Source organism: Scyliorhinus torazame, chromosome 4, assembly GCF_047496885.1.
Source record: "Scyliorhinus torazame isolate Kashiwa2021f chromosome 4, sScyTor2.1, whole genome shotgun sequence".
Taxonomy (NCBI): Eukaryota; Metazoa; Chordata; class Chondrichthyes; order Carcharhiniformes; family Scyliorhinidae; genus Scyliorhinus; species Scyliorhinus torazame.
The window spans coordinates 52,914,939-52,929,037 of record NC_092710.1 but is presented as its reverse complement, the minus strand read 5'-3'; the positions used below and the strand labels follow the sequence as shown (position 1 = coordinate 52,929,037).

General features: G+C 54.1%; 1 protein-coding gene across 1 annotated transcript in view; it reads right to left on the bottom strand.

The window, feature by feature from the left end:
- LOC140411350 (NACHT, LRR and PYD domains-containing protein 3-like) overlaps positions 1 to 13,211 on the bottom strand; it is an 888,640-nt gene extending 875,429 nt beyond the window's left edge. The window contains exon 1 of the mRNA XM_072500470.1: positions 11,425 to 13,211. Within this exon, the coding sequence (XP_072356571.1) occupies positions 11,425 to 13,211 (1,787 nt within the window). The remainder of the gene's footprint in view (positions 1 to 11,424) is intronic.
- Between the last annotated feature and the right edge of the window lie 888 nt (positions 13,212 to 14,099).

The window sequence follows — 14,099 nt, the reverse complement described above, 5'->3', positions numbered from 1 at the left end:
CCGCTGACTGATGTGTGTGTGTGAGGATTCACCGCTGACTGATGTGTGTGTGTGAGGATTCACCGCTGACTGATGTGTGTGTGTGAGGATTCACCGCTGACTGATGGGTGTGTGTGTGTGAGACTTCATCACTGACTAGTGTATTTGTGTGAGGCTTCACCACTGATGGTGTGTGTGAGACTTCACCACTGACTGATGTGTGTGTGAGGTTTCACCACTGATGGTGTGTGTGAGACTTCACCACTGACTGATGTGTGTGTGAGGTTTCACCACTGACTATTGTGTGTGTGTGTGTGTGCAAAGCTTCACCACTGACTGGTGTGGGTGTGTTACTTTTTTTTTGCATAGAATTTACAGTGCAGAAGGAGGCCATTCGGCCCATCGAGTCTGCACCAGCTCTTGGAAAGAACACCCTACCCAAGGTCCACACCTCCACCCCATCCCCATAACCCAGTAACCCCACCCAACATTAAGGGCAATTTTGGACACTAAGGGCAATTTATCATGGCCAAACCACCGAACCTGCACATCTTTGGACTGTGGGAGGAAACCGGAGCACCCGGAGGAAACCCACGTAGACACGGGGAGGATGTGAAGACTCCGCACAGTGACCCAAGCCGGGAATCGAACCTGGGACCCTGGAGCTGTGAGCAATTGTGCTATCCACAATGCTACCGTGCTGCCCACTGACGCTTCACCACTGACTTGTGTGTGTATGTCTGTGTGAAACTTCACCATTGACTGCTGCGTGTGTGTTTGAGGCTAAACCACTGACTTGTGTGTGTGTGTGTGAGAGAGGGTTCACCACTGACTGGTACATGTGTGTGTGTGTGTGAGGCTTCACTGAGAAATGTGTGTGTGAGGCTTCACCACTGACTGGTGTGTGTGTGTGTGTGTGAGGCTTCACCACTGACTGGTGTGTGCGTGTGTGTGGTGGCATGTATTAGGGGTAATACGGTACCTGTGAAGCCGAGAGGCTATTGGCTGACGGGTCCCGGGTCCTGGTTGGATCTGTCGCCTGCTGGCTCCGCCCAGAAGGCGGAGTATAAGAGCTCGAGTTCTCCCAGCAGCCTCATTCTGTAACTGAGCTGCTGGGGAACAAGTCTTGCTTAATAAAGCCTCGATTGACTTCATCACTTCTCGACTTGAGTGAGTAATTGTTGCGCTACAATTTATTAAGCAAGCTTAAAAAGACAATGGAGCTCTGGATCGCCCCGGTGTGTCTGCGAATCAGCCCCCATGCAGCAAACTCGGCGGCCGTGTTTAAACACTGGCTAGCATGGTTCGAAGGTTACCTTCGAACGGCCCCCGGCCGGACCACGGAAGATCAGAAAATGCAGGTCCTGCATTCCAGGGTGAGCCCGGAGATCTACACGCTCATCGAAGACTCGGAGGATTTCCTGACGGCGCTCGCCATGCTGAAAGGAGTCTACATTCGGCCCATAAACCAGGTCTACGCACGCCACCAACTCGCGACGAGACGGCAAATCACCGGAGAATCGCTCGACGAGTTCTACAGCGCACTGTTGATTTTGGGAAGGAACTGCAACTGCCCGTCGGTGAGCGCGATCGAGCACACGGAGCTACTAATCAGAGTTACGTTTGTGGCAGGTATGACCTCTTCTCAAATTCGCCAAAGACTGTTAGAGAGAGACTCGTTAGGACTCACAGAGGCACGGGGCCCTTGCGGCCTCCTTCGACGTGGCCTCCCAAAATGCCCGCGCCTACGGCCCCGACCGCGCGGCAGCCCCTTGGGCTCCGTGGACCCCCGTTGCGACCGACCCCCCCGGCACCCCCCACCTGCAAGGCTAGAGCACCAGACCATCCCGGTGGGGCCCGCTGCTATTTTTGTGGGCAGGCGAAACACCCCCGGCAGTGCTGCCCGGCCTGCTCAGCTATTTGTAAAAGCTGCGGCAAAAAAGGGCATTACGCAGCTGTGTGCCAGTCCAGGGGGGTCTCCGCAATCCCCGGGGGAGAACGGGGACAGCAGACTCAACCCCCCCCCCAACGATCCATGTGCGGCCCGCGAGCCATTTTGGGTCCCGGACACCACGGGGGGAGGATGGACGCCGCCATCTTGTGACCCCCCGGCCACGTGCGATTCATGGGGGCGGCCATTTTGTCCACACCCGACCGCGTGCAATCCATGGACGCCGCCATCTTGGCTGATAGCCAAGGACCCCAGCATAGACGGCTCCACGGGGTCTGAAAAAAACGCTGCGATGCTACACCCACGACTGGCTTCGGTGACCCTGGACCAATCGCGGCCCTGGACCTCCAAACGACAACAACAACGGTGCTGATCAACGGGTACGAGACGCCATGCTTGATCGACTCTGGGTGCACGGAAAGTTTTATCCACCCGGATACGGTAAGACGCTGTTTTCTTTCCATTCGTCCGAGCACCCAAAAGATTTTCCTGGCAGCGGGATCCCATTCCGTGGAGATCAAAGGGTTCTGTATCACGAACCTAACGGTGCAAGGGAGGGAGTTTAAAAATTATAGGCTTTACGTCCTCCCCCAACTCTGCGCTCCCACTCTATTGGGGTTAGATTTCCAGTGTAACCTCCAGAGCCTAACGTTCCAATTCGGCGGCCCAATACCCCCACTCACTATCTGCAGCCTCGCAACCCCCAAGGTTGAACCGCCTTCTTTGTTTGCGAACCTCACCCCGGATTGCAAACCCGTCGCCACTAGGAGTAGACGATATAGAGCCCAGGATCGGACGTTTATCCGGTCCGAAGTCCAGCGGCTGCTGAAGGAAGGCATAATCCAGGCCAGCAATAGTCCCTGGAGAGCCCAGGTGGTAGTTGTGAAGACCGGGGAGAAGCAGAGGATGGTCGTAGACGATAGTCAGACCATCAGTAGGTACACGCAGCTAGATGCGTACCCTCTCCCCCGCATATCCGACATGGTCAATCGGATTGCACAGTACAAGGTCTTTTCCACCGTGGACCTCAAGTCCACATACCACCAGCTCCCCATCCGCCCGAGCGACCGCAAGTACACGGCCTTCGAGGCAGACGGGCGGCTCTACCATTTTTTAAGGGTCCCATTTGGCGTCACGAACGGAGTCTCGGTCTTCCAACGGGAGATGGACGGAATGGTTGACCAGCACGGTTTGCGGGCCACGTTCCCATACCTCGACAACGCAACCATCTGCGGCCATGACCAGCAGGACCACGACGCCAACCTCCGCAAATTCCTCCAGAGAGCTAGCGCCATGAACCTCACCTATAACGAGGAAAAATGTGTTTTAGGCACCAACCATCTGGCCATCCTGGGATACGTAGTGCGCAATGGAGTGATAGGCCCCAACCCCGAACGCATGCGCCCCCTTATGGAATTTCCCCTCCCCCACTGCTCCAAAGCCCTGAAACGCTGCCTGGGCTTCTTTTCGTATTACGCCCAGTGGGTTCCCCAATACGCAGACAAGGCCCGCCCGTTAATCCAGTCCACTACCTTCCCTCTGACGACAGAGGCCCGCCAGGCCTTCAGCCGCATCAAAGCGGATATCGCAAAGGCCACGATGCATGCAATCGACGAGTCCCCCCCCCTTCCAGGTCGAGAGCGACGCATCCGATGTAGCTCTGGCGGTCACTCTCAACCAAGCGGGCAGACCCGTGGCCTTTTTCTCCCGGACCCTCCGCGCCTCAGAAATCCGCCACTCTTCAATGGAAAAGGAAGCCCAAGCCATAGTGGAAGCTGTGCGACATTGGAGGCATTACCTGGCCGGCAGGAGATTCACTCTCCTCACTGACCAACGGTCGGTAGCCTTTATGTTCGATAATGCACAGCGGGGCAAAATCAAGAATGACAAGAGCTTGAGGTGGAGGATTGAGCTCTCCACCTATAACTATGAGATCTTGTATCGTCCCGGAAAGCTGAACGAGCCGTCCGATGCCTTATCCCGGTAGAATGCCTCCAAGCCCTCCACGAGGACCTCTGCCACCCGCGGGTCACTCGATTCTACCATTTTGTGAAGTCCCGCAACCTCCCCTGCTCTGTGGAGGAGGTCCGTACAGTCACCAGGAACTGCCAAGTCTGCGCAGAGTGCAAGCCGCACTTTTTCAGGCCAGATAGAGCGCACCTGATAAAGGCTTCCCGTCCCTTTGAACGCCTCAGTTTGGATTTCAAAGGCCCCCCCCCCTCCACCGACCGCAACGCATACTTCCTGAACGTGGTGGATGAGTACTCCCGTTTCCCCATCGCCATTCCGTGCCCCGACGGATCTGCCGCGTGCTGGCTCCGCCCAGAAGGCGGAGTATAAGAGCTCGAGTTCTTCCAGCAGCCGCATTCTGTAACTGAGCTGCTGGGGAACAAGTCTTGCTTAATAAAGCCTCGATTGACTTCATCACTTCACGACTTGAGTGAGTAATTGTTGCGCTACAGTGTGTGAGGCTTCACCACTAACTCGTGTGTGTGTGTGTGTGTGTGTGTGAGGCTTCACCACTGAATGGTGTGTGTGTGTATGAGGCTTCACCACTGACTGGTGTCTGTGTGTGTGAGGCTTCACCACTGACTGGTTGTGGTAGTCACCACTGTTGCATTGTATATACTGCATACAAGGGTATTACGGTAAGGCCCCTGTACTACAGGGATGGGGGTAGATCCCTGCCTGCTGGACTGGGCGGGGTATAAATATGGCTCGCAGTATGGGCATTCAAATGGTCATTGGATAGACATATGGACGATAAGGGAATAGTGTAGATGAGCTTTAGAGTGGTTTCACAGGTCGGCGCAACATCGAGGGCCGATGGGCCTGCACTGCCCTGTAATGTTCCATGTTCTATGTTCTAAATATGTGGCCTCTCTGAGCTGCAGCCATTTCGGCAGTAGCTGCGGGAGGCTCCACATCTCTGCTTAATATAGCCTTGATTACTCTACTCTTGTCCAGTCGTAATTGATAGTGCATCAATTTATTACGCAGAGATTTTACAACGATGGATCTCCGCATCAAGCCTGATCGCCTGCAGCTGCACCCTCAAGCAGACAATGCCAAGTCGGCCTTCGCACATTGGCTGGCTTGCTTTGAAGCATACATTGAATCTGCGACAGACCCACCCTCAGAGGCACAGAAGCTCCAGATCCTTTACACGCAGCTGAGGTCCGATATCTTTCCCCTCATCCGGGATGCACCGACCTACGCTGAGGCCATGGCGCTACTGAAGGAGAACTACACTCAGCAGACTAACAAAATCTACGCCAGGCATCTCCTGTCCACGTGGCATCAACTCCCCGATGAGTCTGTGGAAGATTTCTGGCGTGCCCTGCACGTCATGGTGAGAGACTGTGATTGCCAGACCGTTTCGGCTGCTGAACATTCTGTCCTGCTACTTAGAGACGCGTTCGTTATGGGCATAGGGTCGGCCTACATCCGCCAGCGCCTCTTAGATTATAGATTATACAGTGCAGAAGGAGGCCTTCGGCCCATCGAGTCTGCACCGGGTCTTGGAAAGAGCACCCTACCCAAGGTCAACACCTCCACACCTTATCCCCAGAACCCAGTAACCCCACACAACACGAAGGGTAATTTTGGACACTACAGGCAATTTATCATGGCCAATCCACCTCACCTGCCCATCTTTGGACAGTGGGAGGAAACCGGAGCACCCGGAGGAAACCCACGCACACACGGGGAGGATGTGCAGACTCCGCACAGACAGTGACCCAAGCCGGAATCGAACCTGGGACCCTGGAGCTGTGAAGCAATTGTGCTAACCACCATGCTACCGTGCTGCCCACGGGGGTAGAAGGGGCTACCCTCGACCTCGCAGCGACCAAGAAACTAGCGCTCTCGCTCACAGTCGCCTCACGCAATGTACAGGCGTATACCCCCACCGCACGGCCCACCCCTCCTGGGCATCGTGGACCCCGCCAACGGACACCCCACCCTGGGCCCCATCAGCGACCTCCCCCAGGCCTGAGACACGCGTCAGCCAACCAACCCCGGGGGACCCAAGTGCTACTTCTGCGTACACTCAAAACACCCCCGACAGCGCTGCCCGGCACGGAGCGCGCTCTGCAAGGCCTGGGGGAAGAAGGGACATTTCGCTGATGTGTGCCAGGCCCGCTCGGTCACCACTATTGTCCCGGCACCCTCTATGTATGACCCGCGGGCGCTGCCATCTTCCTCGCCTCAGACATCGTGCGACCCGTGGGCGCCGCCATCTTGCTCCCCTCACAACACGTACGTCCCGTGGGTGCCGCCATCTTGCTCGTCTCAACACGGCGGCCCGTGGGCGCCGCCATCTTGCCTGCCTCAGCTCAAGTGCGGCCCATGGGCGTTGCCATCTTCCCCGCCTCAGGACCCCTGCTCGTCGGGCACCTCATCGGGCCGCTCATCGCCTGCAACCGCCGCCAACCAGCCACGTCTGGCCTCCATCATGATCGACCAGTGCCGACCGCACAACCTCGCGACCGCGTCGACGACAGTGAATGTCGACGGGCACAAGATATCCTGCATTCTGGACTCCGGGAGCACTGAGAGCTTCATCCACCCCAATACGGTAAGGCGCTGCTCCCTCACGGTACACCCCATCAACCACAGGATCTCCCTGGCCTCCGGATCCCACTCCGTGGTGATACGGGGGTATTGCACCACCACCCTCACCATCCAGGGCGTAGAGTTCAGCGGCTTCCGGCTCTACGTCGATCCACCTTCCCCGTTTGCGAACCTCACCCCGGATTGCAAACCCGTCGCCACCAGGAGCAGAAGGTACAGTGCCCAGGACAAGACCTTCATCGGGTCTTGAGGTCCAGCGGCTGCTGCGGGAAGGTATTATCGAGGCCAGCAACAGCCCCTGGAGAGCCCAAGTGGTAGTGATGAAAACTGGGGAGAAAAACAGGATGGTCATTGACCACAGTCAGACCATCAATCGGTACACGCAGCTCGACGCGTACCCCCTCCCACGCATATCAGATATGGTCAATCAGATTGCACAGTACCGGGTTTTCTCGACAGTGGACCTGAAATCTGCCTACCACCAGCTCCCCATTCGCAAGGCGGACCGCCAGTACACCGCGTTTGAAGCGGACGGCCGCCTTTACCACTTCCTTCGGGTTCCCTTCGGCGTCACTAACGGGGTCTCGGTCTTCCAACGGGAGATGGACCGAATGGTTGACCGGTACGGACTGCGGGCCACTTTCCCGTACCTGGATAACGTCACCATCTGCGGCCACGACCAGCAGGACCACAACACTAACCTTTCCAAATTCCTCCACACCGCCAAACTCCTCAACCTAACCAACAACAAGGAGAAGTGCGTGTTCAGCATGAACCGATTAGCCATCCTCGGCTATGTGGTTCAGAACGGAGTTCTAGGGCCCAACCCCGATCGCATGCACCCCCTCATGGAACTCCCCCTTCCCCCACTGCCCCAAGGCCCTCAAACGATGCCTGGGGTTCTTCTCGTACTACGCCCAGTGGGTCCCTAACTATGCGGACAAGGCCCGCCCACTCATCCACTCCACAGTTTTTCCCCTGACGGCCGAGGCTCACAAGGCCTTCAACCGTATCAAGGCAGATAGCGCCATGGCCGTGATGCACGCAGTCGACGAGATGCTCCCTTTCCAAGTCGAGAGCGATGCATCAGACGTCGCTCTGGCTGCCACCCTCAACCAGGCCGGCAGGCCCATGGCATTCTTTTCCCGCACCCTCCATGCCTCCGAAATTCGGCACTCTGTCGAAAAGGAGGCCCAAGCTATCGTTGAAGCTGTGCGGCATTGGAGGCATTGCCTGGCCGGCAGGAGATTCACTCTCCTCACTGACCAACGGTAAGATCAAAATGATAAGATCTTGAGGTGGAGGCTCGAGGTCTCCACCTACAATTACGAGATTTTGTATCTCCCCGGTAAGCTCAACGAGCCCCCCGATGCCCTATCCCGAGGTACGTGTGCCAGCGCACAAGTGGACCGACTCCGGACCCTGCACGATGATCTCTGTCACCAAGGGGTCACCCGCTTTTATCACTACATAAAGGCCCGCAATCTGCCCTACTCCATCGTGGCAGTCAGGGCTATCAGCAGAGACTGCCAGGTCTGCGCGGAGTGTAAACCGCACTTCTACCGGCCAGACAATGCGCGCCCCTTTGAACGCCTCAGCATGGACTTCAAAGAGCCCCTCCGCTCCACCGCCCGCAACACGTACTTTCTTAATGTGGTCGACGAATATTTAAGATTCCCCTTCGTCACCCCATGCCCCGATATGACGTCTGCCACCGTCATCTAAGCCCTCAACACCATCTTCGCTCTGTTCGGTTTCCCCGCCTACATCCACAGCGACCGGGGATCCTCATTTATGAGCGATGAGCTGCGCCAGTACCTGCTCAAGCAGGATGACCAGCTACAACCCCCGGGGAAACGGGCAGGTGGAGCAGGAGAATGGGACGGTCTGGAAGGCCGTCCAGCTGGCCCTACGGTCCAGAAATCTCCCAGCCTCCCACTGGCAGGAGGTCCTCCCCGACGCCCTTCACTCCATTCGGTCGCTCCTGTGCACTGCGACTAACGAAACTCCCCATGAACGTCTCTTTGCCTTCCCCAGGAAGTCCACCTCCGGGGTTTCGCTCCCAACATGGCTGGCAGCTCCAGGACCTGTTCGCCTCCGCAAGCACGTGCGGCCCCACAAGGCAGACCCGTGGTTGAGAGGGTACAGCGACTCCACGTGAACCCGCAGTACGCCTACGTAGCATACCCCGACGGCCGCCAAGACACAGTCTCCCTCAGGGACCTGGCGCCAGCTGGGTCCTCCCCCCTCCCCTCCACCCCCCCCCCCCCTCCCGACGCCACCTCCCTCCCCCCGGCGCACCCCACCACAGCCCCCGCTCCAGGACGGTCCGTCCTCCCCTTGGTCCCACCCGGGGATGAAGATTAGGTTGACCCGCTCCCGGAATCACCGACGACCGAACCAACGCCTGAATCGTCACCAGAACTGCGGCGCTCGCAATGACGGATCAAGGCGCCCGATGGTCTAAATTTGTAACCGTTCTTAAATTTTAAACAACCTGTATGTAAATAGTTTTCCACCACCCCAGCTGGACTCTTTTTTTAACAGGGGGTGATTGTGGTAGTCACCACTGTTGTATTGTACATACTGCATACGAGGGTATTACGGTAAGGCCCCAGTAGTACAGGTACGGGGGTAGATCCCTGCCTGCTGGCTCCGCCCAGTAGGCGGAGTATAAATGTGTGCGCTCTCTAAGCTGCAGCCATTTCGGCAGCAGCTGCGGGAGGCTCCACATCTCTGCGTAATAAAGCCTCGATTACTCTCTACTCTCGTCTCATCGTAATTGATAGTGCATCACTGGTGTGTGTGTTGGCTTCACCACTGACTGGTGTGTGAGAGGCTTCACCACTAACTGGTGGGTGTGTGTGTGAGGCTTCACCACAGACTGGTGTGTGTGAGGCTTCACCACTGACTGGTGTGTGAGAGGCTTCACTACTGAGTGGTGTGTGTGAGGCTTCACCACAGACTGGTGTGTGTGAGGCTTCACCACTGACTGGTGTGTGAGAGGCTTCACTACTGAGTGGTGTGTGTGAGGCTTCACCACTGACTGGTATGTGTGAGGCTTCATCACTGACTGGTGTGTGTGAGGCTTCACCACAGACTGGTGTGTGAGAGGCTTCACCACTGACTGGTATGTGTGAGGCTTCACCACAGACTGGTGTGTGTGAGGCTTCACCACTGACTGGTGTGTGAGAGGCTTCACTACTGAGTGGTGTGTGTGTGTGAGGCTTCACCACTGACTGGTGTGTGTGTGAGGCTTCACCACTGACTGGTGTGTGTGCGTGTGTACACCATGACTTATATACCACAACACATAAGATTGGGGCCAGTTTATCTGCCAATTCCCTCTTTCAAATGTCATTCCATACTGTAAATTCCCATTTTTCCAATATTTCAATCCGGAAAATTTCCCTTTGACAGGACACACAGTGTGGTAGTCGGTATTAGAGGTTTAACGGTACCCTGTAATGCTGTAAGACCATTGGTGTAGGAGGTACTGTTTTCATTGGTTAAGCCTACCTGCTCGTTCCGCCCAGTAAGGTGGAGTATAAGAGCCCGTGTCACCCCAGCAGCTGCCTTCTGTACCTGCGCTGCTGAGGGAAACATCTAGTGTAATAAAGCCTTTGATTGTCTCCAATCTCGCTTCTGGGGTTATTGATCGAGCATCACACAGTGATTGATACAATATTGGACTATTAGTTATTTAAACTCAAGTTTTTGTATTGTTTCTAGTTTAAAATGGTGGATGTAAAAAATGTTCCACATTCAATGTCTGAAGTAAAGTAGCTGCCTTAGTCACAGATGACCACAGGCTGCTTTCCCCTTTGAGGGGGAGAGTTGACTGGTGGTGATAGAACCTGAGCATCACCACACCTCAGGTGAGGAGCAAGGTTGAAAAGACAGGCCTTCAAAAATAACCTAAGCCAGTACGGGAATTGAATCTGCACTGTTGGGCTTACTCTACATCACAAACCAGCTGTTCAGCCAGCTGAGCTAAACTGGCCCCCAAGTATACTGTCAGCTTATACTTAATATTTACATTCCACCATCGAGCCTATATTCACTTCATGGCAGTAAACCACAGTTGTCAGCCACCTGCAGTCACCAGGGGTGGGATTCTCCGACCCTCCGCTGGGTCGTAGAATCGCCGGGGGGGGCGGGGGGGGGGGGGGGGGCAGCGTGAATCCCGCCCCCGCCGGCTGCCAAATTCTCCGGCACCGAAAATTCGGCGGGGGCGGGCTCCGAGTTCCTGGGGGGAGGTGCGGGGTGATCTGGCCCCGGGGGGGGGGGGGGGGGGGGGTGCCCCCACAGTGGCCTGGCCCGCGATCGGGGCCCACAGATCCGCAGGCGGGCCTGTGCCGTGGGGGCACCCTTTTCCTTCCGCCTCGGTCATTGCCTCCGCGATGGCCGATGCAGAACTGACCCCCCCCCTGCGCATGGGCGGGGATGTCGTCAGCAGCTGCTGATGCTCCCGTGCATGCGCGGCCTTCTGCCGACCGGCGAGGTCCCTTCGGCCCAGGCTGGCATGGCGCCAAAGGCCAACCACTCCGGCGCAGGGCTAGCCCCTCAAGGTGAGGGCTTGGCCCCTAAAGGTGCGGAGAAATCTGCACCTTTGGGGCGGCCCGCACGGGAGTGGTTCCCGCTACTCCATCCCGCCGGGACCCCCCGCCCCGCCGGGTAGGGGAGAATCCCAGCCCAGGTACTTACTGATCCAATATAAATTGTAAAATCCTCACTGGCTCACAAAGATCCACTTTAGATTCTCCAGTCCTGGGAGAATTACTAACCCATCCTCTTATTATTGATAATGCCCGTTTGGTATTTGCTTCTCACTGGATTAACTGAGCAATTTGTCTCCTTTATGACAGAGCAACAACACAATCTGTGATGGTTCTAAAATTGACCCAACAAAAAGTTACCGCAAAGCTTGACATTTGTGCAGCACGGGTCCTACTCGCTTGAGTCCTTCAGACTGAATGAGGCATCTCTCTAAATTAAGGTGTTGTATTGTATCACAGAGTCCAATGGTTTGAGACAGGACAACACAGTCAATCGGGGTCAGTCGCAATTCACTGAAGGTGAGTGTTTTCACAGATCCCACTGTGGCCTGAGTCAGTGTTTTATTCTGAGACTCATACAGGTAGTGGAATGTGTTCAGCAGGTTCCTTTTCCCAGTTTCACTCTTCATGTTTCCGATCTGTCCTTCAACCTTCTCCTTCACCCAGTCAATAACTCCACAAGTTGTTTGATGAAGAAATTGACCCAGAAACTTCTCCAGGGGCTGAGCTGCCTGTGCGGAGGAGAGACCAGCAACAAAACGGAGAAATATCTCAAATCGTCCATCTCCCTTGCTGTGGGCTTCACTGAGGAGTTTCCCGATATCCCCGGGATCTGGTGTTAGGAATTGTGCGAGTGCAGCTACAAACTCTTGGATAGTGAGGTGTGGGAATGTGTAAACCACACTCTGGACAGAGTCATCTCTCTCCAGAAGTTCCATCAGGAACCCAGACAGGAACTGGGAAGGTTGTAGATTGTACTTGATCAAATCTTCATTTCTAAACACAATCTTCTTCTCGGAGACTCCTGTGAAGGCCATCTCACCAAGCTTCAGGAACACATCGCGGGGGTTTTCAATCTCTCGGCTGTGGTTTTTCAGAATGTTGTAAATATAGTAGGAATATAGTTGGGTGGTGGTCTTGGGAACTTGCTGCTGTTTCCTGTCTCTTTGTGTAAAGAAGGGACCCAGTGACAGACCGAGGATCCAGCAGTAGGAAGGGTTGTAGCACATGGTGTACAGGATCTCGTTCTCCTCCACATGTTTGAAAACAGCTTCTGCCACTGCCCGATCTTCAAAAAACTTGTTGAAATATTCCTTCCGTTCATCACCAACAAATCCCAGGATTTCAGCCCAGATACTGATCTCAGCCTTTTGCAATAAATGTAATGCAGTGGGGCGGCTGGTCACGAGCACTGAACATCCTGGGAGCAGCTTGTGCTGTATTAAACTGTACACAATGTCAGACACTTCACACCACCATTCAGGATCTGTGCACATGGACTGAGGTTCTGTATCTCTCCGAGTATCAGCAAAATCAATCCTGTCATTGAATTCATCCAAACCATCAAATATAAACAACAAACCCACTGGGTTCTTCCAGAGCTCTCCCAGAACATTCCCAAAGTAAGGATACTGATCCAGTATCAGATTCCTCAGGTTTATTCTACAGTTAATACTGTTCAAATCCCGGAATTTGAAACTGAAAAAAAATTGAAAGTTTGGGTATATTTTCCCAGTGGCCCAGTCATAAACAATCTTTTGTACCATTGTTGTTTTTCCAATTCCCGGGACTCCACTCACTGCTGCTGAACTCCCAGATTTTGATTTTCTCTTGGAAAAACTGCTCTGGAATAATTGATCCGTTCGGATTTTTTCCAGTTCTCTCCGGAGATGTTTCTTTCTCCACTCTTCATGGTCTCGGCCTCTTGCCAGCAGTTCATGTTCTACAAGTGTCCGATCTCGAACCGTAGAAATTATCGTTAGCTCAGCGTATCGATCAACCAGCTGGAAAATCTTAACCTTCTCCTTTATCAGGATAGTGTTCACCGTCAGTGCTTCAGTTTGTGCCCGGAGTGTCTCCTTGTGTTTCTGCTGAACATCTACAATTAGAACAGACAGTGTGAAAGTGTACAAACTCAGCAATAGCATGATGGGAAAAATAGCCAACTTATGTAACCATGTTTCAGAAAGCTGTGTCAGCTAAGTGCCAAGACCAGACCCTGACAAACTAGACAAAGCTAAGAATCCACATAATCATATCATACAAGGCCAGAAGAGGGAAAATAGTGCCTGACCTTAGTAAAACCTGATAACAAAGCCACGATCTAGGAATGTCCTAATAACACAACCTCCTCATGACCGAGGTCCATCTTCGTCAAGGCATCATGAGGGCAGCGGTGAAAAACAAAATAGGACCACGTCTTAAATCCTCTAAAGACAAAATACTGCAAATAAGCCGAGTCAGGGTCTTTCCATGACAACATGTTTGATCAGAAGTTATGACTGTATTGCCATTTTTGTCTGTTTTTGTAAAGTGATACAGCTTTTGTATAAATATTGAACGTTTTCTCCATGTCTTTGCGAGCTTGAGAATGAATGAGCAGGTTTGCCTTAACAGCTCTCTCTCTCTCTAACCTGTAGCCATACTGCATGCAGACTTTGGTCAATAAAGACAAAGTTAGTTTTATCGAAACCAAGGTGTAAAGTTGTTTTTTTCACAGTCTTGAAGTAGGAAAGATTTTAAAATACGACAGTGGCGCTGCGAGCCCTCACCAATACCCTGAGTGGCTTCCGTGGGGGACCGTACAAGTGATCGAGCACGAACCCGGAGAACGGAGACGGACGGCGCAACAAGGTAAGCTTTAACCTTGGTCTCTCTCTCTCTCTCGGATCGGTGCTGTGACCCCTCGTCCCTGACGGATAACGCTGACAGGTGACGGTGTTCAAATCTAAATTTGACTGTGAGTAAAGTTCTTAGGGTCTGGGACCCGGTTGTCGTTCATAGCCTAAGGTCAGGGACCCCTTGCTCTTGTTTTT